At 40.6% G+C, this 27,720-nt stretch overlaps 1 protein-coding gene across 2 annotated transcripts in view; it reads left to right on the top strand.

Annotated features, from left to right (window-relative positions):
- The first annotated feature begins 2,545 nt into the window (after nucleotides 1-2,545).
- Nucleotides 2,546-27,720, top strand: part of SCG3 (secretogranin III) — a 39,870-nt gene continuing 14,695 nt past the window's right edge. The window contains exons 1-10 of one of the 2 annotated variants that reach the window (XM_050966912.1): nucleotides 2,546-3,219; nucleotides 4,108-4,160; nucleotides 4,759-4,804; nucleotides 4,897-5,115; nucleotides 6,236-6,378; nucleotides 7,442-7,603; nucleotides 7,954-8,131; nucleotides 14,153-14,266; nucleotides 26,521-26,604; nucleotides 27,337-27,465. In XM_050966912.1, coding sequence (XP_050822869.1) covers nucleotides 3,132-3,219; nucleotides 4,108-4,160; nucleotides 4,759-4,804; nucleotides 4,897-5,115; nucleotides 6,236-6,378; nucleotides 7,442-7,603; nucleotides 7,954-8,131; nucleotides 14,153-14,266; nucleotides 26,521-26,604; nucleotides 27,337-27,465 — 1,216 coding nt within the window. In that variant the 5' untranslated portion in view covers nucleotides 2,546-3,131. The remainder of the gene's footprint in view (nucleotides 3,220-4,107; nucleotides 4,161-4,758; nucleotides 4,805-4,896; nucleotides 5,116-6,235; nucleotides 6,379-7,441; nucleotides 7,604-7,953; nucleotides 8,132-14,152; nucleotides 14,267-26,520; nucleotides 26,605-27,336; nucleotides 27,466-27,720) is intronic. The other variant, XM_050966913.1, reaches the window with a different exon arrangement.

Here is a 27,720-nt window from a genome sequence, read left to right as displayed (position 1 = left end):
TGCTTAATGTGAAGATTTAGCATTAATGCAACATTAAGGTAGAGAAATAAAGATCACAAAATAAAACTGCTCCCATAGCATAAGGATGCAATGTTGTATTCATGTAATACGTTCAGTTCCTGCTTTTCTTGTTAGTTATAAATCTGAAGTGTGGTTATATTCCAAAATGTGACTGTAAAATAACGTTGATGGGATCAATATTTATTCTCAATGTCTGCATGTCAAATTTACTCAATTTACTAATCAAAGAGTTTGGATTTTTTAATTGCTATTCCTGTAAATTCATCCTGGCATTTGACAGTCAAATTGTCTGCTTTCTGGCTCATGCATCATCACCAGGAACAAACAATTCCACAATAGGAGCTTATTTGATAATGCATGAGCCAAAATAGAATATTACACATGCTTTTTGCCATCTGTGTCTGTGGTATGAAGAGGAGTAGGAAATAGTAAAAACTTATTTTTGTCTGTAAAACAAGTAGATGATTCCAAATAGAGCCACAGATACATTGAGAAAAAAGGTGGATTTTTTTACCAGGTTACTTTTCTGACAATGATATTCCTTCAATATATTCTGGTGATTATTGTGGGTATTGTGGTGTTTGTATGTTGTAGTGCAGGGGTTCTCGAACTGTGGGTTGTGGCCTGTTTTAATTGGGTTGCCAGGGCTGGCTTAGACTTGCTGGGGCCTGCACAGTGGGGCTAAATCCAAAGCCTGAGCCCCACTGCCTGGGACTGAAGCTTAAGCCCTGGGTGGCAGGGCTCATCTGCCTGGGGCTGAAGCCTTTGAGCTTCGGCTTTGCCCTTCCCTTTCCCTCCTCCATCAGGGGAGGTGAGGCTTGGATTTTGCCCCCACTCCCCTCCCCTGGTGGCCAGGTTTGGGTGGGATCAGGCTTCAGTCCTCCCTCCTTGGATCGTGTAGTAATTTTTGTTGTCAGAAGGAGATCATGGTGCAATGAAGTTTGAGAACCTCTGTTGTAGTTCATGCATGTTGTTATTAGTGTATTAGTAAAGCATATTGGGCCAAATGTTCAGAAACATTCTGTAGCATTGTGGGTGTACTTTGTACTTGCAAGTAAAAACAGGTTCAATTATATGTGCCCATACTGCACCTATTTAGAAATCTGATTGCAGTTGTAAATTAAATGGAAAGAAATGCTGTATATTTTCTTTTGGAAACTACCAGTTGTAGTCAATTGCTTATCCCATGTGGTTTTAAATTGTGGGGCAGCTTCTATTTAACGTAACTATGTTTTCCTGCATCATTGCTAACCCTAGTACAGCTCCAACAGTGGTAGTAACAGTGAGAGCCATAATGTAGCTATGTCTCCTGTGATTACCAGTGTGTTTAATTGAATGTCACTGGAGTTTCTCTGAGCAAGGTGCAGGGAATCTTATGTACAACAGAGCTTCCATCATTGCTAACACTATTCTATTAAAAATTGCATAGAGGAGGGGTGGCTATTAATCCAGTGTGGCTTCTATACAAATACAGATAGATTGATATATGGCTAAATGGACAGATAGGAAACTGAGACGTTACTAATACTTATGGTATTATTTGCACTTCTGTGGTCCTACACATTTTCCAAAGTATTTCTATAATAATAAGTATAAGGAACTAGCTGGAGTTTGAACTACTCCACTGTATTCTCTATTCTCAGATTTCAGACTTGCAGAAGCATGCTCCAGATTGGTAAATTTATCTAGAGTGCTTTTCTAAACTGGGGTTCTGTAGACAGAAATTCTATCAGCTATCACCACTCTATTGAGATGCAATCAGTTAATGTTGAAATTTTTTCAATTGCACTTTCAGTCTTCCATCCACAGTTAATGGTGGGTGCAAAATTAGAAGCCTTTTTTGAAGATAATTAATCTCCCATTTTTCAAGCAGGCCCAATAGTCTTATTTGAGATTCTCACTAGTCCTGAAATAGAACTGCTGCAGGTACAGGCCATGACCTTTTTTCCTAACATAAAACTGAGATGAGGAAATATATTCCTCAGCTTGAAGGGGAATCACAGTAGAGTATTTGCTTAGGTTACATTTTAATTTACATATATAACCACGTGTCTGGTTATTCATAATTAAGCCTCTAGATCTATTTTCTCTTTTCAATTGTGCTCCTGTTTCTTTATTCTAAACTTCATAGTTAAGATGTGCTGGGGCTAAACTTTTCATGGTGTCCTGCCTATGGAATAAAAAAGAATAATTGATGAATGTGCCTGTACAGTGAAATTAAGTGGTGCATGGGCTGGTCTGCTGCAGAGGGGTGAAATTCATCTTTAAAGAGTATAAAGCTTGTAACATGCTGCTTTTCTTTGTTGAATCCAAACCAAATCTTTCCAGTGACATTGGGCTTTGCATAACACCATCTGATTCTCCCTTGAGCTTTCTCCTAAAGATTGCCCTACAATTAAACCGTGCTATTCAGTCCCATCTCAATGCAATTAGGAAATAAACCTGGCCCACGCTGCCCATGAATCATATGCCATGTGCATCAGTTTGATGGATATCATAAAAGCGCCTCAGTCAGATTTGACCTTCTCCTGTGGGGTGGAGACGATGACATTGGCGCCTCCCCGGGAACGAGCTAGGCGGTGATCTTGTTTTCCTGCAGGCCAGAAGGGGAACGGGAAGCCTCTGTCTTTGAATTTGAAAGGGAGCTCATTAGTGCAGCAGCAGCAGCGCCTTCCCAGGCCTGGCCCGGAGAGCTCCATCCAGCAGGGTTAGCCAGTGCTGAGGAGCCAGGAGGTGCACGCATGCTCCTCCATCTGCAATCCTCCCTCCTCCCGGCTCGTCCCCTCCCACTCCTGTCCCGAGCTATCAACAGGGACCAGCTCATCCATTTCTGCCAGGGGGCTGAACAATACGGCACCTCGCCCTAACCCTCAGTCCAGCCGCCCGCTTCTAGCCGCAGCAGCTCCTGGGGTTTCAGCACCACGAGGCGCGGACAGCTCCCTGTGCCTCCGCCGCAGGCTGGTGCGGGGTTCGGTGCTGCGGGTCGGGGCTCAGGTTACACCCAAAGCCGGCTTGTGCAAAGCAGGGAGCCTGCTCATTCCTCAGTCTAGCGAGCCCGCCTGCCTGCGAGCTCTGCAGCCAGCTTCGCTTCTACCCCGAAGGCCACAAGGATGGTTTTCAATTGGGCGACGCTGGTTCAGGTCCTGGCGCTGATCGTGAGCCAGGTTCACGGCTTCCCTAAGCCCGAGGGCAGCAGAGGTAAGTCATGGCCTCATTATCCCTTTGCACCGAGATGGAGAAACTTTTTTCCATGGAATCAATGAGGACGAGTTAAAACTTTGCTCGCCCTTGGCTAAACATGATTAGATCCCAAGGAATCAGCACCCTGAACTGCAGGTATGGGAGGGGGCATTTTGAACTGAAAATAGATTTTTTTTTTTAAAGGTAGGGAGTGGGGATCGGTTCTTCATTCACCTTTTGTTCTTTTCCAAGGGCTGTTTATCTGTCCTGCAGTAGTTTTCAAGTCTTTGTCTCTCTCTTTCTCTGGTGGTGTTCTGGGATGTCATAAATCTTTTAATCGCTTGATTATGCCAATCGGATTATGCTATTACTATTTTAGTCAAGCTCTTACACAAGTTTTTTTTTAATGTATGTGTTATTTTTCTGATCAGAGAACATAAGGTTAGTCCAGTATGTAGAGCTTTCTCTTGTGGGCGAAAAAAACAACTGTTGTTTTTTCCCCCCTAATTTATATGTTTGGCTTATTCCCCCTTCTTTCCAGATGTATTGATTTTATTTCACAAGGATTTATATTCAACATCAATTTTCAATGCATGTGTTTTGAGGGAAAAAAACTACAATTCATTTTTTAAATATTATGCTGCCTCTGTGTGCATAACGCCTACCATATATGAATATACGTATAAAGAACAGGAGTACTTGTGGCACCTTAGAGACTAACAAATTTATTTGAGCATAAGCTTTCATGGGCTACAGCCCACTTCATCGGATGCATGTAGCCCACAAAAGCTTATGCTCAAATAAATTTGTTAGTCTTTAAGGTGCCACAAGTACTCCTGTTCTTTTTCCGGAACACTAACACGGCTGCTACTCTGAAACCTGAATATATGTATGTATGTATTCTAGATAAAGGAATATACAACAGAGAATTAAGTGAAGAGAGACCATTGGAGGAACAGGTAGGTAAAATGAAAAATTATCCAAATACTGTTTGACATTGTAACTGTAGTAAATATAATTTTGTGAGCTTTCAGTTGTGAGACTGATGAGACTCTCAACAGCTGAACAAAAAACTCTTAAGAGCAAAACGAATATTGGCAGCCTTTGGTGAAATGTCTTAGCGTTTCAGTAATTTGTAAGTATTAATAGTGAGCTAAAAGAAAGTTTTACTGGCCCTAGATGCAAAAATTCTGCCATCAGCTCCAACAGCACAACAGATCCTTTTGCACCCAAACTCTCACTGATGTCAATGGGAGTTTGGGGTGAACAAACAAATCTGCAGTATATTACAACTTTCCATCAAGAGACTCTTTAAGCCAAAGAAACAATGTTACAAAAAAACAAAATAAAAAACCCACTACAACCCACCATCAACCCTAAGGGCTTGATCATACTTAGGCAAACTTCCTAACTCCTGAATAAAGAGTGCAGGTCAGGCTCTACAGCTTTTCCAGAATAAAGTGTGATAAAATAAATTGTATTGTGTATAACTGAATAAAGACTGTGTGATTACAATGTACTCATAATTCCCATCTCGGATTTGTTCTCACACACCAGATTGCTGAAGCTGGGGCAGGCAAGATCAGGAAAACAGTCCCTACAGGTAAAGCATGTCCCCTATTAACTATATTAATCTGCATAGTAAAATATTGTGAGGGTTAGACTATATGACGTGTGTGTTAATAAATTTTCCAGAAAATAAGCCAGAGTTCAGAAATTATTCCTTTACTGATGACTTGAACCTGCTAAAGTCAGTAACAGGAAAAGAGAGGAATGAAAAGGAGAGGGAATCAATAAGAAGCTCCCTATATGATCATCAACAACCGGCCCCTGATGATGCAGACTCCACCAAGAACCGCAGGCTGGTAGATGACTATGACTCCACTAAAAGTGGACTGGATTATAAATTTCAAGGTATTTCATAATAATCTTTTCAGTAACATCTAGCTTTGATTTTTCATACAAGTTACTGCAATTATGGATCATACAAAATTACCTACCTAAAAATACACAATACTCTTTAGTGGCCTATAAATTTAAGTTATTGTCAATTTTTTTTGAGAAACCTACCACATTGGAAGTGCAGTTGACACAAAAGCACAAAGAATTCCGCAATTATTGGCAGTTTTCACAGACCACTTACATAGATTTGTTCCAAATGTGTAATCTGCATATTTTTTTGAGCCTTCATATTCAGTGGCTGGGGTATCCTGATGATGATATACCTCGAAACCACTTTAAAAATAAAAATGTATACATTTAAATTAGTAAAAAGAAAGGACACTTAATGTATAAGTGATGTAGAACTAACTAATTTGCATACCTGTTTATTTCAGATATTAAGTCTATTATTTAGCACATTTGTTATTTTCCACATAGTGGAGAAGGAAAAATGATTTAGGACCAGATTATGCCTGCTTTACTTGAAAGAGTAGTTCATTGACTTCAGTGGGTTAAGTAAGTCCCATGAGTAAGGTAAGCAGTATTTGTCTCAAGGTGTTTTTATATTTATACCATGGGTCAAAGCCTGCTCATCATATTCACTGTTGCATTGGATTAGAATGGCATTATTTGCATAAATAAGGGTTGCAGAATTGAACCTTTGATTTGCTGAAATCCAAACAGGAAAAAATAATATTCTGTTACCTGTTCTACAAAGCCATATGATTAAAATAAATACCAACAACGCAAGCATATATGGGAGCAATGGTATATTATTTTAAAGTAGTTTTCTACAAGCAGAAATTGATTATGTTTCCCTGTGCTTATTTGTGCTCATTAGAAAGCTTCAGCCAGAGAAAGGCATTTTTCAGAAGAGGGTAACCACTTGTGCATTAAGACCATTGTGTTGTTATTGATATAATGCTTTACAAAACACGGTGGCAAAGAATAACTGTAACCATACTTCAACATTTGCAGAAAAGTGGATGTTTGTGTTGAAAGGAAAAAACAATGTACAGATATTTTTTAAAAAGCTATCTACATCAAATGAAATAGAGATGTTTAGTGAAGAGTTAAATTGTAATCCTTTTAGATGATCCAGATGGTCTTCATCAGTTAGATGGCACTCCCTTAACTGCTGAAGACATTGTCCAGAAGATTGCCACAAGAATTTATGAGGAAAATGATAGAGGCGTATTTGACAAAATTGTCTCGAAGCTTCTAAATTTGGGTCTAGTAAGTTTCCTGTTATTTCATCTAGCTGTTTTGTCAGTTTATTTTCCCCTACTTATTTTTTTAATAGTTGGGCTGAATGCGGTGTCTGTGCAACTGAAAAGTTAATGACACTGGCTTGAATCAGGAAGCATGTGAGTCAGCATATAAGCAACCTTTTCAATTCAATTGTGCCATTGCACATCAATCTTACCCTGCAATAAATCTGCTATTCCAGTCCTGAGCTTTGCTATGAAAGATGCCAAGTTGTAAAATGGTTTTATGGTGTGTAAATAAAAGTCCACTGAGGACAAGAAGGAGAGCGGCACACTCATTTTTACTTCCATTTCACTTCTGTTTTCATTGAATTCTTTTGTATTGTCAAGTGCCTTGTGTTTTTTGTGAACAATGCTCCAAATGGTGTAAGTCCACATTGCTTTATTGACTTCAATGACACTACAGTGATTTATACCAGCTGAGAATCTGGCACAATAAATGCTGCTTGTTTTGATTGATGGCATAAAATGGATTTGATTCTAGGTCTCCAGAGATGACAGGCTGGTGTTTTAACCTACTGTTCTACCCATGTTTTAATCCTTATGTTTTAATCTAATAGTAGTATTATCTATCCTATTAAACTGGCAGTTGCTGCATGCTGAACTCCCACCGATTTGAATGGGAGATCTGTGTAGAACAGTTGTAGGACTGAGTCCAGGCTTAAAAAATAGTTGTTAAGAAGTAACATAAAAGAGCAAATGCATTTGAGTGGAGCTGTGGACAATTGACTTTATTTTCCATCTTTATATAACTGTACACTATCACCTATGTTTTCTTTCTTAGTAGCATCTACAGGCTACAATCAGCTCAGTGACCCATTGTGCTAGGCACTGTACTGATATATAGCAAAAGGCAGTCCTTTATTTAGTGGGGGTAAATGTCTGTGTAGGTTTTTAACTTAATTTGGCTACATTCAGTCTTGAAGCAAGCTAGCTTAATAATCAAATAAGTAACTAACATAAGATGAGTTTATAAAGTTCAATTCTCAAATTACGTATTCAATTTAAAAAAATCCTATTATTATTAACAGATCACAGAGAGCCAGGCCTATACATTAGAGGATGAAGTGGCTGAGGTTTTACAGCAGTTAATTGCTAATGAAGCAAAAGATCGTGAGAAGGAGTCAGAAGATCTTGATTACCCTCCAAGCAGAACAGACAGTGATACAGAAGAAAAGCAGGAGGAAAAAATGGTAATTATTGTTAGCTAATCGTTTTGACTCACTTATCAAATAGTCTGAGAAGACCAATGCACTGTTCTATGCTTCAGGGAATAATTAGTTCAATTTGGAAACAATAAACATTTTTTTAAAGAAATGCCAGCAGCTAGAAAATATAAGCAATGCATTACATAAAAGTTTATAACAAGATCCTAAATTGGAATAACTGAGTAACTCATTGAACGCCTTCTAATTACAGAAGTCCTGGCTCTAGCTGAGACACAGCATAAGAAAATGATGCTGTTTGTTGGTCTTTTAATGATATCAATCATATCCATGTACTTGTATTTTTTTTTTTTAATTTTTCAATGTTGTTTGTGGAGACACCAAACGTTGCTGATCAAGTTGGTGTTATGAATGGAGAAATTGATGATACTTTGGATAACACCTGGCCCCCCTCCAGTGTTTTGGAAAGAAGAAATGAGCTGCCTTCTGAGGATAATTTTGAGGACCTCCAGTATTTCCCAAACTTCTATGGACTACTAAAAAGTCTTAACTCAGGTGAACTCTATATTTTCTCTGTCATGTGTTTATAGAACTATTTAGTAAGAAAAGCTGGAAAAAGCTGGATGCAAAAGATTCCCTCATTTTCTTCCTCTCAGCCTGAAATCCCCTTCCCTCTAACTTCAAAGCCCCATGTCTTAAGGACTTTCCTTAAGACGAGGAGGCTGAATGCAACTCCCTTTGGATCCCATCACCCTCACTTCTAGATCAGCTAGAGAGAGTGATGTGATGAACTTCATTCACCAGGTGCAAAGTATGCTACCTCTGCAGCCCCACCAGGCATGTGCTATGAGACCCAGGAGCCTTGAATTCTTCTGTTCATCTCCTTCCTTTAAGATGGCAAGTTGTTTTACCCAGAGATATTTCCAGTAACACCCTTGTCTCCTAAGCGAAAGGAGATACAAAAAGTGAATCAGGCTACATTATCATAAACACAATGATTGTGCCGGTAAATTGGCCTTAGCCTCCCCACTCTGTTCATAAACCACAGACTTTGTTATATATTGCAGTGAAAGCCCTGAATCACTTCTGCTATTCTGGAGTTAGGCATTATTCTGTCCCAGTTTATTATGAGCTAGATTGTGGCACCTAGCCACAGACACTGTCAGCACACACTCTGTCTCACGCCCACTCTTATTCCCCCCAACCAGCAACATTCTTTCTCTCTCTCCCCATCGAAGCCAGCAACCACTTACTCTGCAGATTCCTCTTTCTGCAGGAGTCTGGATCCTCTCCCAGCCCATCTCCACAGGCAATGAGTGAGAAGCAGGAACCAGAAACAGAGGGATTTTTTTCCCCTGGTCTATTCCAGAAGGCTTGTGTTCTTCTTTTTGTTCTTTTCCTCTGGGTAACCTGAGCTGGTGGTGGTTCTTCCTCTTCTCTCACTGCCCACAGATCAGCGATGGACCTGTGCGGCTCAGTAGGTTGTCAAGAACAAGGAACTGGGCACCAGCCCTTGCACATGTCTCTGTCTTTTCTTGTATCCCACCTACCTCCCTGCCAGCCTGTATCAAACCACGAGAGAGAAGATGCAATCACACCCTGCAGCTGTGTGTTGACTTACAGGCAGCAATGTAAAAACCTGCTCAGGCAGCTCCCCAGTGCTGCCAGGCCCCTTGCCAAGGGTGGGAAAGTGTTTCCACCTGGCCCTGCCTGACAGTGGACCGGATTCCTTGCTGTGCATATTAGTGACAGTTTGGCATGCGAAAGGCCATGCACATAACTATGTGGGGGTGGATGAGTTTCATGCTGCTGAGGCAGAAGTGGCAATGACTTGCTTGGTATATAGCTGTGATAGAATGTAGCAGAGAAGAATGAGCAGCAGAAGTACTGAGAAGTCAGCGGTGCATATGGGCAAGAAAGGAGGATATATGCACACTATTAAATTTAGCTCAAACTTTAGCTCCCATTTATCATGAAAATTGCTGGCTAAGAAGCAGGCCCTGAGAAGGTCAGGATCCACCCCCATGCTGAATGTACAGATACATCTTTCCAATATGTGAGTCATACCCTTTTGGCAATCCATAAACTTCTCCTGAGACACTTTGTCTCCCTTTGTGAGCCCATGGATCTGATATGAGTTTCCCATATACAAAGTGGCATTGCCATGTTCGTATCTTTCTCTAGACGTGCCTTTAAAGAATTATATTTTCTTCCAGTATTCTTCATTGGACAGTCCTGAGACATGTGCTGCTTTGTCCCTGCACCTTTCAAGCATTGACCGAAAAGATTAAAATCCCTGGGCCCAAGCCTGTGAAGTTCTCCAGGGGTCCAGTAACTTTTTTTCCAGGGTATTAAAATGTATTAATTTCATGGCAAACTCTGGCTGCTCTGTAGCATAAGGAACGGATGTTATTCCAAGCCTTTTTTTAAAAAGCATTAATTCTTGCCCCTCAAAATAATTTCCTATCAGAAGGAGTTTTGACCTCAAGGACTGCTATCCAGTTGTAGATATGAGATGTTCATTGTGATTGCTGGAGGATAAAACCACTTCTAGATTAGATTCTTGGGCATTTCAGACATTGTACAATACACCCTGTGTGCAGCTTTCTGGCCTCCAGATTGTTTTGTTTCTTGTATTTCTTGGAAGGATATACATTTCTGGTGCAAGAATAAATTTTCTACCACAATTTCTGTACATATCTGGGTGTTATTTTTATCCTGGATAAATTTTCCTGTTAAGCATTTTGGGAATTTCAAAGAATACGGGGTTTTTTTTTGGTTTTAAATCTCTCACATTATATCAATTGTCAGGATCTCATATTTTTCTCACATCCCAACTTACCCACAATGGAAAATCTTCGTACAACTACTTGTGCTTGATGGACTAAAATTTGGGGTCTGCTTCAAAGCCTGCGTGTCTTTCTATTGGCTTCAGTTAACTTTGATCAGACCTTTAATCTCTCATCTAGTCTTGTTTTGCAAAAAAACAAAAAAAGGCATTTTTTTGTCCTGAGCCTTTGTTATTCAAAGGAAGAGTGAGAAAGATGTTTCTAATTGCTGGAAACACGAAGCTGGGATATCTAAGGCAGCATTTGGAACAGATACTGTAGTTTTGGAGATATAATTATTTACTAGTGCTTGCTCTTCTACAAAAACAGAGGCCTAACAAAGCCTGGGATTTAGGGTCTTTCCTTACATTCTGGATTATTGAGCCAAAATTGCTCCTACCTATGTTAGGAAAAGTCCTGATGACTTCAGAATAACTATACCATACACTGTACAACACAAGGACTAGCAACAAGCCAATGCAGACAACAGATAGGGGAGTACTCCAGTTAACTCTCCACCTAATTGCACAGTATGGTAATTCAAATAAGGCAAGTCACCTTTACCTCCTGCAGTCACATCAGGCTTTGAGAACAGTGGAACTGATGCAGTTTTGCTGAACTGTGGAAGTAGGATGGTTGCACCCTCTTCCTATAGGGAAGCATGATTCAGAGGGATCTCCTGCACCTCAGTGCACAAAAGGGTTCTGGGAGCGTTAGGGTGACCAGATGTCCCGATTTTATAGGGACAGTCCTAATTTTTGGGTCTTTTTCTTATATAGGCTCCTGTTACCCCCCACCCCCTGTCCTGATTTTTCACACTTGCTGTCTGGTCACCAATGGGAGCTAGTCTACCAGCCTAACTTCCACTGAGTGGGGGATGGCACAACAGCAGTGTAGATTGCTGAAGTCTAGAGGCTGCAGTAATAACCTCAGAGTAATTCCACTGCCACTCTCTAGCTTGGGAGATGATTCCTCTCCCCCGCACCTCAGTATCCAACCTTGGGAATAGGATTTGCCCTGGAGATGTTAGAAAGGGAATTTGGGGCAGGGTGGGAGGGGGGTTGAGTGCCCTACAACAAAGCCTGCCCTGGCTTCCATGGCTAACCCTATTAGCTGGAGTAATCTCACCCTCTCAAGCCTTTTCTCTTCCAGCCACTATTTCCAGTCTCATATTTAGATTAACACTTGATTGAAGCGCCAGTAGTATAGATCCACACGTCTACCCCCAGGGAGCTTCAATTTACAGCCATATTTCTGTGAGTTTATCCCCTTAGAAACATGCAGAAATTACTCATTAGAGCAAGCAGCCTACTGCATTTGTTTCTCTTTTTGGCTTCAGTTCTCTTTGGAGTATAATTAGGGCTGGGAAGTTAAATATAATGGACATGAGACCTGTAAAAGAACACCGCAGGACTGTGGAATATGCATTATTGAAACATCAAGCCCTTTTAATTGAGACTTTGTAGTGTAAGACTTGTCCAACCCTCAGTTATCAGGACCTTCTGATTGTTTTTTAAATGGTATTATTGAGTTGTAGCATTGAGGGCGCTGTAAATTAGGGTCCTCATCCTACCAGGACAGGATTTCCTCTCCCATTAAAGCTGAAATGTTTTAAATGATGCAAATCGCTTAAGACCCATATATCCATGCTAAATCCAGATAAGAAAAAATCACTGGATGACATCTCCCTTTCAGCTGCCAAGCCAGTGCATTAAGTTGCATCCAATCATTCACCATCAATCATCAATGGAAGTGGGGTAGATGTGGTGGTAGGCCTTTGAGTGACTATTTGAATGGTGGTACTGAACGAGCTGTAGCCAGCACAGGGAGTTATTGGTCTTACACAGTAAGGCAGTCTTTTGCTTCGGCTATGTGGATTGTAATATTTATTTTAATGATATGTTTTTAATTCAAACAAAGGATCCAGATGCTACTGCAATTAGTGCTATGTATAAATGAATAAATGAACTCCATGCATCACATCCTAGATCTTGGGCTTCTTTCAAGTCTGTTTAGTTAAAGAAAAAAGCCCTGTAGTGTAGATACAAAGACTAGTGATTAAAGTTCTAAATAATAAGCAGCTAGTTGATTTTACTGTCTTTGCTTGAGGGGAGAATGCAGGCATCATATTCTATAGCAGTTTCAAGTAAAAGTGCCAATAAGTGACAACATATTTATATCTACATTGACATCAGCTTTCAGAGCTACTCAGTGAGGGTGAAATACAGCCCTGTGCAGGGGAGCATCCATGTTTTGAGGACTTACATGGGATGTAAGTGCTGCATAGCTCTTATGCTACCCCTCTGCACATGAGTGAATGTCACCATGAGAAAATAATGTAATTGTCATTGAAGACTAATCTTCTTGATGTGACTAATTAAATAGACTTTAAAGTGGTAAAATATAGTTTTGCTTTCATTTATCCCACTCTGTGTCAGGCTGACAATTTAGGGGCTCACTCTTCTGAGTCGCAACTTTGGGGACAGCAGAGGAGTAGTGGCTCAGCAGAGAGTCTCTAAACTATCTTGCTAGTGCAGGGCAGGATATAATGCCAACACTGTGATAGGCTCTTCCCAGATAAATAAGAAGATGGGGAGAGGTATGTGGTCCAGGAGCTAGGGAAGTGGACGGGGAGTCAGAAAACCTGGGTTCTAGTCCCAAGTCTGTCCCTGGCCTGCTGGGTGATCATTGTCACTTTATCTCAGGGTATGTCTGCACTGAAGCTGGGAGTAAGCCTCTGAGCCCAGGTAGATGGACGCAAACTAGTACGTGAAAGATAGCAGTGTAGACATGGCAGTTTTAGCAGAGACCGAAGATCATACCTGGGAGGGGGTCAGGTGGGCTTGAGAGCCTGAGCTGCTGCCTAATTCACATCCACACTTGCTATTTTTAGTGTGCTAGCTCGAGCCCTGCTAGCATGAGTCAGCCTACCGAGGCTGGAAGGCTCACTTCTTGCAGCAGTGTAGACATACCCTTAGTTTCCTCATCTGTAAAATAGAGATAATGATACTTGCCCTCCTTTGTAAAGTGCTTTGAGATACACAGACAAAAAGCTGTAAAGAAAAGCTTAAGGCCAAGATTTTTAAAGGTATTGATGCATTGCTGGACTCAGCATCACAATGCCTAATTGATTGTCTATAGGATTAGATTTCTAAGTGCCTAAATCCCTTAGCACAGTAACACCTAAATACATTTACAAATCTAGGCCTAAGTGACAGGCATTATTATGAAGGTCGCAGCCAGAGATGTGCTCTGGGCTGCAGAGTCCATTGTGATTCCTAGTGAGAAGAGCCCATCCTTCCACATCAGATATTGGGGAGGCTCCCTTGCTGACAACCGCAAATGAAGTCACGCACTGCCCTACAGAACGAGTGAAATTGGGTAAGGGAGCAGTTGGCAACTTCTGAGGGTGAATAACTCCTCAGAATAAGATGCAGCCCCTACAGCTTTATAGCTCATGAGTCTTGCAAAGTTGTTCTGGGTCAGCTACAGGGGAATAGATTTGGGCCAGAATAAATCTCTACTGCTCTAGTACTTTTTTCCGCAGTAGGCCATAACAGCTTTGAAGGAGCAGTTTTAGTTCATTACATAGGACACCTCTCCTCTTCACTAAGCCATCTCAGCCTTTTCTTTTCATGACCAGGACATGTTTTTTATCTGTGAACTTGACAAAAAGTTTGCAGGACTAAATCTCTCCGAGTTGGCTATATTTCTGACTACTTCTATTTTGCTTTGTCCCTTAACACAGAGGAGGCAAAAGAAAAAGAAACTCTGATAACTATCATGAAGACATTGGTTGATTTTGTGAAGATGATGGTTAAATATGGAACAATCACTCCAGAGGAAGGTGTTTTGTATCTGGGTAAGAGCACATACTTTACTCTTTATTCATCCTAAATTCTTATACCACTAACAGTGATAATTATATTGTCATCCCACTTGATGCCAGTCTTATTTCAGGCGTGATCACTCAGAATATTGAGGCATCACTTTTATGATCATTCTTTACAACAGTGTTGAATTTCATATGTGTCACTGTTTTCATGTTATGAAATGAAAGGTTATCAATCAGATGTAAACGTAGAGACTAATTCACTGTAGTGTTACTCCATTTTGATACTGGTGTAACTCCATTAATTTCAGTGGAATTACACTGGTGATTAATCAGGCCCTTATATTTTCCCAAAATAAATCCTACATATTAGGACCTTTATTCTGCCATCCACAAACACCTATAGTAGAGTGGGCCTAATTCTGGGGACCTGGATCACGTAAATCTCCCACCATCTGTCAAGTTTGCTGCATTGTAACTTTGGGTCACAGCTCAGCAATAGGCTCTGAGGCTGCTGGCTCTCAGAACCCCTTCATATCACTCTTGGCTATGCAAACTCCCTTTTCTTTAAGAGAGATCTTGGAATGATATAAACTCCACTCATAAACCTCTTCTTTTGGCATCCACATACTCTTGTACATTAAGCATTCATAGCCATTCAAACTGAGGAGCCAGGGATGCAGGAGGAGGGCTCATCTGCATGAGTTCTCCTTGACCCATCACTTTCTCAACTATCCCTAGTCTGGTTTTGCATAATAAGTTTTTGACTTCTCAGCTAAATAAATCAGCCTGTCACAGAGCCAGGATCAGCAGTGACCTTTCATGGAGCCCATAGCCTTGTATAACTTGGACAGTTGCAGATATCTGATTACTGGATCCTACTGTAATTGGATGGATTTGTTATGAATAACCTGGTCACAGAAGGTACTGTAGCTCATAATGAAAATACTCTGATTATTTTTGTACTCTAAATAATGTAGTAAATCCCTGGACAAGTCTTGCACTCCATTCTAGGGGGCTGCTAAAAGCATTATGTGTTCAGACAACATCTATCAGTATTTGGTCCTTTACTGCACAGTCTCCGTATGTGTATTAAAGGTGCCACATACAATAAAGTGACTGATATAAGCACTGTGGAGGTTTCACTATCATCGTTGCAAATGGAGATAGTGTGACTTGTAGTATCATGCCAAAACATAATGGGCTAATTTTATCTCTGCTCTAACTCCTCTGAAGTCAATGGAGTTACATTAGGGACACATTTAGCCTATTAATATTTAGGACATTTGTTCAAATGGGCTTTGCTTTGGATATATAAATACTTCAATCCTGGGAACAAATTGTCAGGATGACACGGTGGGGAAGAGGATAGGGATTAGGTTAAGAGTTTTTGGTGACAAAACATATTCTAGCAACTGATGTAGTCAGGCTATGCCTTGCAAACCTGTGATTTGTAGAGAGACAGAGATAGATCTTTTTTGTGCTCCATCAAAGCAATTTACAGTAGTGGAAAAAGCTCTTTCATAGGTCTCAAGTTGCTTCTGTGGTAATTTTTTTTTAGATTTACTGTTGACTGACTTGAGAAATGACTTTAAATTTGACCTTCATAGATTGAGCAAATATTTTCAGGAATTCAAGGATAGAAAACATATGAGAATATTAGCTTGGTATACTGGCATAGTCAGTTTTATGCATCTAATCATTACAAAATGATTTAATATACATATAAATTCTGGCATATGTACAATTGCTTTTTAGTGCAGTCTAGGTGCTACAGATATGGGCTCAATGTGCAACATATACACAGGAAAAATATAATTATTATAAATGTGTGTCAGAAAGAAGAAAAAATTGCCTTTATTAAAAAAAAATCCACAGCTATTTAATTGCTCCCTCAGACCAGAATTAGTAAGCAGCATCAAATCCCATGTTGCTTGAGAAAGGAGGAAATACTTAGAGTATCTGGGCAGATGGAAACATATTCTTGCCCTGTTTTACTACAGCATTATGCTGTATAATTTACTCTTGCCTGTGTTATGACTGAAGCCATGTGGAAACTACATCCCTGAATTATATATTAAAAATAATAAATCATTTATTAAATCAAGTCATAAGCTTTTGTGTCTCTTCCATGGACACAGAGGCAGTGAGTTTAAATGCATCTACCAGTGACAGCTGGTTTGGGATTTGAAACCACAGCATTATGTCATCATCACTGTATCCCACTCCAGGGGAAAATGTCTTGCTGCAACAGTGAATGATGCTATTAGGTTTAGCCTTATATTGCACAAGATCTAGCTGAAGGATGGTGAGAAAAACAAAACTGATAACTAAATATATAAAACCAATACATACTGAAAGTCTTGTAATGTGACTAATATAATCCATAATGCAGAAGCCAGACATCAAGAAACAATATATATGTAAAACCAGTGATGCACTTTAGCAGAAAGCACAAGTCTGGAAACATTAAAGAGAAGCTGGAACAAACGAAGGTAAAATGTGCATTCATCCAAAACACATTATACAGGGAAACTGTCCCACTGTTGGCAGAATGCCAGCTATCCTCTCAACACACTCCACTTTTTAACTATTGATACCACACTTTGGGGGGGGGAAATTCTTCAGCAATGTGAAAGTTCTGCAGTATGTTTCCAGGGAGACTCCTCCCCTTTACAAATTCTTTCTGAGTACTCCTGCCTTGTGAAGGTTGGATGCTATTTTAGTAAAAACAGTTGCAGCCAAAAAAGAGTATAAAGAATGTCAAGATAAAAAGGACAACATGGAGATATGATACAGTTGTATTGCCTGGGCTTAGAAAAATTCCAGAAAGCTTGCATACATTTCAAATATTAAACTCTGGTGTATGGGAGAATTTCTGAAGCAGAGAGATGTAGAAATGTTAGTGACTTGGGGTGAAAATTCATGCAAAGTGATGCACAGATGAAAGGGCAGACAGCTGTTCTCCACACTTCATGCCCCTCAGCACCTAATAAATAATAAAGCAAATAGGCAGATGGTCTACATCCCTATAACACACATTGCTCAAAATCCAATATTTAAAGTGGCAGGGTGAGATTTGCAGTGCAGTCTGTGAGATTTAGACATGTTGTCTGCCATTAAAGCTAATTGTAGATATGTGTCTAATGTCCTCTGAACTGCTTTGAAAATCTATGGTAGAGACTGAATCCATGCAGTTTCTGAACACTGCAAAGGAGCAAGAGCCCTTCAGAGTGGAGAGGTTGGGTTATTCCAGTGTTTCCCAAACTTGGGATGCCGCTTGTGCAGGGAAAGCCTCTGGCGGACTGAGCCGGTTTGTTTACCTGCCACGTCCACGGGTTCGGCCAATCACGGCTCCCACTGGCCACGGTTCGCTGCTCCAGGTCAATGGGAGCCGCTGGAAGCAGCGTGGGCTGAGGGACATACTGGCTGCCACTTCCAGCAGCTCCATTGGCCTGAAGCAGTGAACCGCGGCCAGTGGGAGCCGCGATCGGCTGAACCGGCGGATGTGGCAGCTAAGCAAACCGGCCCAGCCCTCCAGGGGCTTTCCCTAACCAAGCTGCGTCCCAAGTTTGGGAAACACTGGGTTATTGTATGCCAAATAGGACACACAGTTCATTATGTTTATACTTTGAAGATAAGGCTACTATTTATTTAACAACTAGCTGATTCTGGATGTTCTACAAAGAGTTTGAAACTGATCACTAAAGGCCCAAATCCTGCGAGGTGCTGAGGGCCTCCTGAGAGATGCCAGCTGGCCTCATCTCCTGTTCAAGTTAATGGCAAAACTCCCATTGACTTCAGCAGGACAGGATCAATGCCACATTGTATAGATTTTTATGCAATGCACCATTTTAATATTGGAGTATGAACAACATATCACTTTCCTTCTATAGCTTTCTTTCACTGTGCTGAGTAGAAGCATGATGGAGTTTCCCTTGACAGCTTGTCTCTCCTATCCGGGACATGTCTCTGTAACGATGAGATAAATATATAGGTAATGCACAGGCTGAACGGCACAAAGAGAGTTTCTCTGTGTGCTGAGAGAGTCTCCTCTCCAGTGTGTTGTATGTGGGTTCTTCTCCTCTCCCCCCAGCTCATTTTAAGGTGGAAGGGTATCTCTGTGTAGGTGAATCTTTTTTTTTTAAGGGGTGTTGAATTGTGAGTAATTTATCTGAAGCTAATCCAGAACTGTACTGTGGTGCTTTAGAACTGGTTGTGAGGCTCAGATTTCCTTCTTTCTGGTTGGGCAGGTGAAGATGGGTGCGGGTTAATCTGTCATCCCACTCTTCTATTGATGCTAAATGCATACAGAAAATCATCTAGTTTTAATAAATATTTAGTGGGAAAGCCTCCCAGGATTCCAAACAAATAGCATGGCTTCCAACAGAGCTCCAATTCATTTAAATATGGTAATGAATTACCACACTTCAAAATAAATCCCTAAAACTAATGAGTCCCTTTATAATCATTTGTAATAAATATTTGTAATAAAGCTCTGTTTACATTATACTCCAATATTTAAGAGATGCTGGACAAATACTTATAAGACATTAGAGGACAAATTGGACTTCATTGTGGTACTTAACACTTACCTATACTCTTTAGAGAACAGGGATTACATTTTACCTGTTGGCATAGCATTTATGGGGGTAATATTGTAGCAATCTTATTCTTTGCCATCCCAATTCAGTAAAATCTGCACTAGCATGTGAACTTCTAACCGCATGTATCCCCTAAGTGCAGGTTGTGTTGTGTAACATGCTGCCTTAATGTGTCATGTCCCCTCTAGTGGCTAATGTACAGAAAATAATAGCCTAATAGTGCAACCAGCTAATGGAGTTACTCCTTTAGCTCCAGTGAGAGAGACTTATATTGTATCTCCAATGATGACCAAGATGGGTCAGTTTATTTTCAGTATCCAAATTAAGGGTCTATGTCCCATGCTTTTGTACAGCATGGAAGGGAGCAAATTTGTAGAGAATCCGCATAAAGTGGAATTTTGAAGCATTTTCTGTGTGATAAGAAAAGACATCTACATAGTATGTTTCCTCTCACCACAAAGTCACTTGTGGCATCTTTGCACCAGGAATATAGATTGCCCATGAATAAAGGAGGAGTCAGGGGCCATGTTGCTCTGTGCAACAGTACCTGGAGCAGAAGTAACTCATATTATGTTTTCCCAGTCTAGACAGGGCCTTGGTGGGTGGGAAATATCAGGCTGCTCCAAGTAGCATGGATAAAAGCTTGGAGACAGAGGAGGGAAAGGGGACAAAGGCAGAATCAGAGAGAGAGACTGGGCAGAGTGTGGGGCCCAAAAGGGAGAATAGGAGGAAATGAGGACTCATGTGTAGGCAGATTGCCTCTTCTGTAATTCCGTACATATATAAATGGGAGGATTTGGCCGTTATTACTCAGGATGACTGGTTGGGTTTTGAGCATGTGTCCTCTTATCAGCATCCTGAGTAGCTACTGAAGTGTGAAGGGGAATAGCGAAACATGACGAGGAGGAGAGATGAAAGCAGAGCAGTGAGAAGGAAAACACGTTTAAGTGTTCTGTGGATTTGCTGTCTCCGATGGATTTCCCTCTTAACCTGCTCTGAGTAAAGCAATTAGCATGCTGTGGTTAGAGGTGATGCAGCAGTGGCACATATAGAGCTGTAACAGGCTGGACATAGAACCAAAAGCAGACCAGTTTCGTGGCTAAGAGGAAAAATAGACATGGCTTCATCTCTTCAATATTTATAGTGTTTGAGTCAGAACCACCTCCTTACTTCAACTCTGAGCCAGAGCCACCTCTTTCACACCTCCTTCCTTCAGCTCTGAATCACTGTCAGATTCTCTAGCCCCTTCCACAGCTGAGTAGGAGATTATTTTGGTTGGAACTGGACATGAACAGATGTCTCCATGCATCTCCACTTTGCCTTGTCATTTGTTTCTCATGGGCAATTCAGAGAAGGATTCCAAATGACATGACATACCAGCTGTGGGTAGGTGGTTCATAGGTAGTAGGCACTCACCCTCCCTATGAGCAATCGCCTGGGTGGACATACCCGGAGTCTGTAAAACTAGTTTGTCCCTTCTTTAAATATATTACTAATAATACAGTTTTACTGTAACACTATATTGGAGCCAAATTGTACCTCTGAAGGAAATTCCACTGGGAGGGGAAAGAAGACACAGGAATTTCCATGTGGTTCAGCTGCAACAATTTTCTCTGGTGGAAAGTTTTGAGGACACAGGGAGTGCAGACCCCAAACTCTGCATCCCCTGGGGAAATGCACCTCTGATCCCATGGGGGCACTGACTCGCTGTGCTGCTCTCATGCTTCCTCTGCTACTGTTTGGGATGCTAAAGTGGGTGTTCTTTCTTTGGCCCTCCTACACAGTGCCCCTCAGAGCTCCACCACAACACAGGCCAGTGCCCAGGAGACACAACCTGGCCTTTAATTGGGAGACACAAGGACACAGCTGAGTACACTGCCAAGCTTGTGCAGTACTCCTCAATATAGCTACTCCAGACACTGAGCCTGAACATGTTCCCATTGAAACCAATGGCAAAATTTCCAGTTACTTAGGTTGGATCAGGACTGAGCCAATAGTGTAATGCAGAGAGCAGAAAAACATGTCCAGAAGCATGTTCCTCTTTCACTCACTATTACTGCATCTGAATAGCCAGGTGAAAGCCTCCCTGACAATGTAGGATAGGTACAGGGTGGTGAGCATAACTTACATGAGGAGGGGAAGGAAGAATGAGGGCTGTGGCAGGAGTGTATAAGCAAGTGTGACGTAAGGAGGGCACCCCATGAATATAATTAAGTCTCATCAAACCCCTCATTACACAGTGCCAGTTACTTTTCTTGCTACAACCTTCTGTCCCCATCAACGAACAAATTACATCTACTTATATATACACACTCATCAATGTTTAACTTTCACCACCTGGTAGGTCACCTCTCAGTTTGGCCCTAAGCCTTCCATCCCAAAAACGGGATGTGTTGGCCAGCCAGCTCTCCTGCGCCCTGAGGGCCGAATCCACTCCTTTGCACCATAAAGAGGCACCAAAGGGATGGTCTGGATCCATCCACTCTGATCTAGAAGGACATTGAGGGTCAGTCTCCCTTGACCAATCTACAGGATGGCATTGAATTCAAAGCAAAACAGGTCAAATGTTTTTTCTGCTTTCCCCAGAGACCATATGGTGCTTGTGTGGGTTGTCCCAGAACAAAATTCCAGTAATAACTTGATCCTACATTCCTTTCCCACCCAAAGCCCCAGACGCTTCAACTGAGAGTTCTTCAGTCTGGTGAAAGGGCCAGATCTGACTCCAGAAAGAGCCAATGGCAGCCCCAGAATGAAAAGCATGTGGCCGCCGGCCTAGGACATGGCATTGAGATTCTGAAAGGATTTGCCCCATATTGTAGTGTATAGATATGGACATCTTGGGCCAAGTGAGAAATCGGAGTGACATGTGAGATCATAGCATATCCACAGAGGCTGGACCTCATCAGCTGAATTACTATAAGGAGGTTTCAGTTGTTTCAGTATTACTAGCCCCCTCTCATTGAACCACTCTTCCCTCCTTGACTCTCCAAACTCCATGTAACACCCTTTAAACTAAAAGAAGGATATTTTATTTTATTCCTCTGTTCTTGCAAATGCCATGGCTCTTCTTCAATGTCTCTTTGCTGACTTCTTCCCACTCTACCCCCTGGATCTGTTGTTATAAGTGCCAGCCCTTCAAATAGCTTCTCTATTGATGCACTAATCTGGTTTCTCTGATTCTTGAAAGCCCAGTGCTTTGCACCCTGTCACCTGTTTTTTGTTTGTGGGGAAAGGACCATTTGCCTATCCATTTGTTGTTATTTAACAGCTCCGCGTAAGGACTGCCTTCTGGAGTCTGTGTCTCTGTAGGCACATCTGAGCACTGAAACCATAAATGTGGGATTAGGACCAGGATGTTTGGGGGGGAGGTGCCATTTATCTGAATTTCCCAAATTAAGTTCCTCCAGGCTGGGTTTACATGACCCCTGTCCCACTCCAGGACCCTTCACAAGCTGCATGTTGTCAGAATGTTATTTAATGGGCTGCACAGGCAGCATGAGCAGCCCCAGAGAGGGAGGGGGTTAGATAGGAGCAGAAATTGTATCATATGGCTCTTGAGAGATTTCCCATCTTGCTAACCGCAGAGTGATGTTGTTAAAATCCTCTGGAGCAGTGGTTCTCAACCTGCGGCCCAGTCAGCACACAGCTGCGGCCTATGTGATATCCTCAGGACCATGCAGGCAGTATATATATTGCCTGCCTCACTTTCCCATTTGTAAAATCGGATAGTAATACTAATTATTGTCATAAACCACTTTGAAATTGTTAGGTAAGAGCCAATTAGTGTGGTGAGAGCCAATTATTACTACTTAAATGGCTATGGGCGTGTTAGTGGGCAGTCAGTAATCTGCCCATGCTAATGTTTAGCTGAATAAATAATGAACTCCAAAGCTGATACTTCTCTCCCTGTGTACACAAATCTATCTTTTCATGATGTTTTCTGGGAGTTTGTAACATTTCCTGGAAAGACATAATTTCTTTGCATAATCAACCTGTGCCTAGGAGGCACTTTCACGTTCTAACCTTGTTCACTTGTCAACTTAATTTGAAAGTTGACGGATGACAAAAATGTATGGTATTAAACAACACTTCTGCAAAAGGACTTGTTCTGTTGTGTTGTTCCTAGGCAGCATAGAAATGCTGGGTTTTTAAACAGAATGTGATGATCATGGCGCCCGATAGCAATCTTAACTACAGGTAAAGAAATCAGTTTTACATACTGTAGCAAGCTTCAGCATAAGAGTTTGTGCTGATAGTTGCCAGTACGTTGATGTAGAGTAAGCTAGTGGCAGAGCTGGGAGTAGAAACCAAATCTGCTTGATGTCTGGTTTCTGGCTCTAACCATTAGACAACAATGCCTTCATGGTAGGTAATAACATTCTCAAAACCTATTGCCCTTGGGATAGCTGTTTTACTAACCTGGGTCACATCCATTTGCTTCTTAGCTCTTGTTTTGTTGCCTTGATTAGTATCATTACAAAGAGGTGGCCAGGCTGACAAAAAGTCAACACCTTTATGAATTCTTACTCTGTAACAAATAGGTTGCTAGGGTAACCAGACTAGAAAAGTCATCAGATCTTGTTAGATCACCAAATAGGACATTCAGTTGCTTAGCTACTGGCCCTGCACATGTCATTTCTGACGATGACTCACGCCATTAATGTAACTCAAAGCAAACATTATTCAACCGTGGTCCATCCACATCTGATGGAAACACAAGTGCTTTGAAAAAATGAAAACTGTTGGGGGGGGAGAGGAAATTAATTCTGAAAAAAAGGAAGCAACCAATCCTGTTTAATAAGAATCTGGCTTCTTGGGTAATCATATCACTGTTGTGTGTGAGAACGTGTCATTGCAATCCCCATTAATGGCTTGTACAGCTAACATCCAATATATGAAACTGAAAATACAGTAGCTTGCTACATGTTTATATTAATGTTAACATGCCCTGCAGCTAACTAGGCAGCTTCAAAGTTTTGCCTGTAAAAAGCACTTCCTATTGAAAGGGCTTCTGTAAGAAATTGTCCACATCTACTTGTGAGGACTGGAGTTTTATACATCAGCTTTTGAAGATGAAACTTTTTTCCATCATCATGTTTTGTTCTGTGTTGATTTCAGTGACGAACCCCAATTCATTAGTGGTAAACAATGCTAATTTTTTATATATATGTATATTATATATACTTGCATTGCTGGTGAACAATAGACATTATTGTCTTGTGCACAGAGTACTCAACAAGACGATAATGTGTATTGTTTACCAGCAATAAATTGAGTTGAAATTTGACTGCACTGATAATATAGAAAAATACATGTTAGGCATGTGGATGGGAATTGCATAAGCAGTGAAGTGACTGAGGAGCACAAATCCCATTGGGTCTTGTGCTCCTAAAGTATCTTCGTGCTTATGTAGATCCCACTGTCTGTGAAAATTTCAAAAAGAAGTGATTTTTTAAAAAGTTTGTAACTAAAAATCTCTTTGAATTTTCTTCTCATTCATATTTGGTAACATAGAAATATACATCTACAGATTTATAAAGGGGTTTGAAGATCAGCCTTTCAGTGGAACCCTATCCGTAAATTTAACTGTGGAGAACTCTTGGTCTCTCCATAATATAGGGATCATTTCACCTGCCACTAAAATGCTGTCACTTCTGGGGTGGAGCATGGAAGGCCCTAAACAATCATTTCACATAAGCATATGTTTAACTTTAAGCAGCTGAATAGATCGTTGATTTCAAATGTCTACTCACTTGCTTAAAGTTAAGCATATGCTTAAATGGCTTACTGGATTAGGGCCTAAAAAAAGTGGCAATACTTCACAACAGCATAAAACAGAATGTGAATTAGAATAATTTATCCAACTGAAACTGCAAGAGAAATGTATAGAGCAAATCTATTTGCATGGTTAAAATTGATCCAGAATTTAATGAACATAAGCACAAGGACCTCAATTTTACATCCTATCCAAAAGATCCTACCTCCTGCAGCACAGTAGTCCCCAAAACCATGGTACACCCACATCTTGAATACTATGTGCAGATGTGGATGCTCTATCTCAAAAAAAAATGTATTGGAATTGGAAAAGGTTCAGAAAAGGGCAACAAAAATGATTAGGGTTATGGAACAGATTCCATATGAGGAGAGGTTAATAAGATTGGGACTTTTCAGCTTGGACAAGAGATGGCTAAGGGGAGATATGATTGATCTATAAAATCATGACTGGTGCAGAGAAAGTAGATAAGGAAGTGTTGTTTACTGCTTCTCATAACACAAGAACTGGGGTCACCAAATGAAATTAATAGCAGGTTTAAAACAAATAAAAAGAAGTATTTCTTCACACAACACACAGTCAGCCTGTGGAACTCCTTGCCAAAGGATATTGTGAAGGCCAAGACCATAATAGGGTTCAAAAAAGAACTAGATACATTCATGGAGGATAGGTCCATCAATCGCTATTAGCCAGGATGGGCAGGAATGGTGTCCCTAGCCTGTGTTTGTCAGAAGCTGGGAATGAGCGACAGGGGATGGATCATTTGATGATTACCTGTTCTGTTCATTCCCTCTGGGGCACCTGGCCACTGTCGGAAGACCGACTACTGGGCTAGATGGGCCTTTGATCTGACCAGTAGGGCCGTTCTTATCTTCTTAAGTATAGAATTCTGGATTGATGTTCAATTGTACTTTTAAAAGGGTTGCTGAAAGAGCAAGCAAGTTCTAGACTAATGCCACAATATAAACGAGAAAGCATAACTAATTACATGATAATCTGCATTTGCATGTGTGTAATTAAACACAATGTCTAAAGGTTTTGTTTTCATTGTACTAGTATGTACTGATCGTATCTAAGTTGTTAATGTTTTTCCTTCTATGAGCCAAATTCTGCTTTGACTTTTGTAGGATACAAGAGTTAGCCCTAAAGGTTTTTAAAGTACTAGAAAGCATTGTTCTACAGTCTCCTAGGGCTGCATAAAGTCACCATAGTCTGCTAAGTTTTTAATAAATGTTTGTTTTCTGAGGCACTTGTACAAATGCTGTTTTAATCTAGTCAACTTTCTAAAAGTTGATTCCACTTTAAATATCACATAAAACCTTTTTACTGGACTAATTTCCCACCTAGACTATAAAAGCACTTGTCAGAGAAACTTTAGGGGAATATTCTCCTTCCAGGAAAAAGAAACATTCTGCTTGCAGCTTTGATTGAGATAATGTTTGTAATTGCACACATCCATTCCTTACACCAATAGCAGTTGGTAGGCACAATGTGGTCTTTATGTTTTGTCAGCTCATTCACTGAATTAAAATGGAAGAAGAAGAGTCTGGATGATTTAAATACTCTAGTTTGAATAGATCTACACTCTCATGCTGTCTTTTATTGCATATTAATGCATTTAATGCATATTGCAATTTAATGCATATTGGTATTATTTGGTGCCCAAATTATCATGCTGTAGCATATTTTCTAACTTAAAAATATTCAATGTTCTCTGTAGCCAAATAGCTATTCTGTTACTTGGTAATCAGCTGCCTTTACATTATATCTTCAGTGACAAGAATTACTAATTTCTTGCTTAACCCTTTTGTTTTCTACAGGGAATTTAACCGTGTTCTTGTACAGGTGGGTAATCTGGGCACTATAATTTTCAGTGTGAGAGTAGCTAGGTTTTTTTCATTTTCCAGAAAACTTGGATGCAATGATAGCTCTGCAGACAAAGAGTAAACTTGAAAGCCCCCTGAGCAGCACCAAAAACAAGCTACTAGCAGGTATTTACTCTATTCCTCTATCTACTTGCAATCACTATTTATAACACATTGTTGTTCAACCTATTTAGTTATAAGTAAACTAATTTTGCTAGGTGTCAGACTGGTAATTTAAGGCTCTGAGCCTGCAAAGTGCAGGACTGTAACTATCGTGTCTGCTGGAAGGGAGGGAGGAGTTGTCACATAATTGCCAAAACCTCCAAATCTTTATTCACGAGTGTCCTTATTCCACTGGGGACGAGCCTTACTTCAGTGAGTAATACCCATATGCAAGACAACCCTTGTGTAATGCTTTGGGGGACCTGACCCTAGACTTCGATGGGTTTGATTTCTTTGTACTCACTGCAATACAAGAAAAAAATAAAGACAAGGCACCATTCTGCGGATTGTGTGGCCTGATCTAAAGCCCATTGAAGTCAATGGAGAAACTCCCATAATCTTCCATGAACTTTGAAACCAGCCCTTAGGGAATTTATATTATGATATCTTAATTGACTGACTTGAAGTAGTGTTTGCAAGAGAAAAGGTAGGCGTTTTCAGTGACCAAGGCAGGAGATAACCTTTAGAGATGCACCATTTTCAGTCTTCTATGAGTTTCTTTCTGAATCAATAGTCAAAGTCTTTGAACTTCCCAAAAGAACATTCTAATGTTTAGCAATGAATGACGTGATTTCAAAACACTTATGGTACATATGGTACAAAAGTAAACGAATGTTCTGATTGCAACTTCTTTAGATAAGAGCAGTGAAGAGGCAGACAGTACAAAGGAAGAAGCAGCTAAAATGGAAAAACAGTATGAAACATTGAAGGATTCCACAAAAGTGAAAGAACAAAATACAGCAGGAAACAATGAAGAACCAAAAGGTACTCTTGCTATTAGCCTGTGCACTGAATGACTGGACTTTTTTCCTGGTCAGACTAGCAGTGGATTACATACGCAGCAGAATGGCACAGGTGTGTGGATACAGCATAATACCACCATTGGAATAATTTTGTAATGAAACAAGCCCATTGGTCCTGTGTTTTGCACTCTATGTGGGCATAGGACCAATTCCTATTCAACTCTTGGGTCTGAACTCTCATTTTCTGAGCTGATGTGCTTGTCGGGTGCATGCTGTT

Source organism: Gopherus flavomarginatus, chromosome 9 (genome assembly GCF_025201925.1).
Source record: "Gopherus flavomarginatus isolate rGopFla2 chromosome 9, rGopFla2.mat.asm, whole genome shotgun sequence".
Taxonomy (NCBI): Eukaryota; Metazoa; Chordata; order Testudines; family Testudinidae; genus Gopherus; species Gopherus flavomarginatus.
The sequence above is the reverse complement of the archived record's forward strand: the minus strand, read 5'-3'. Positions and strand labels throughout refer to the sequence as shown.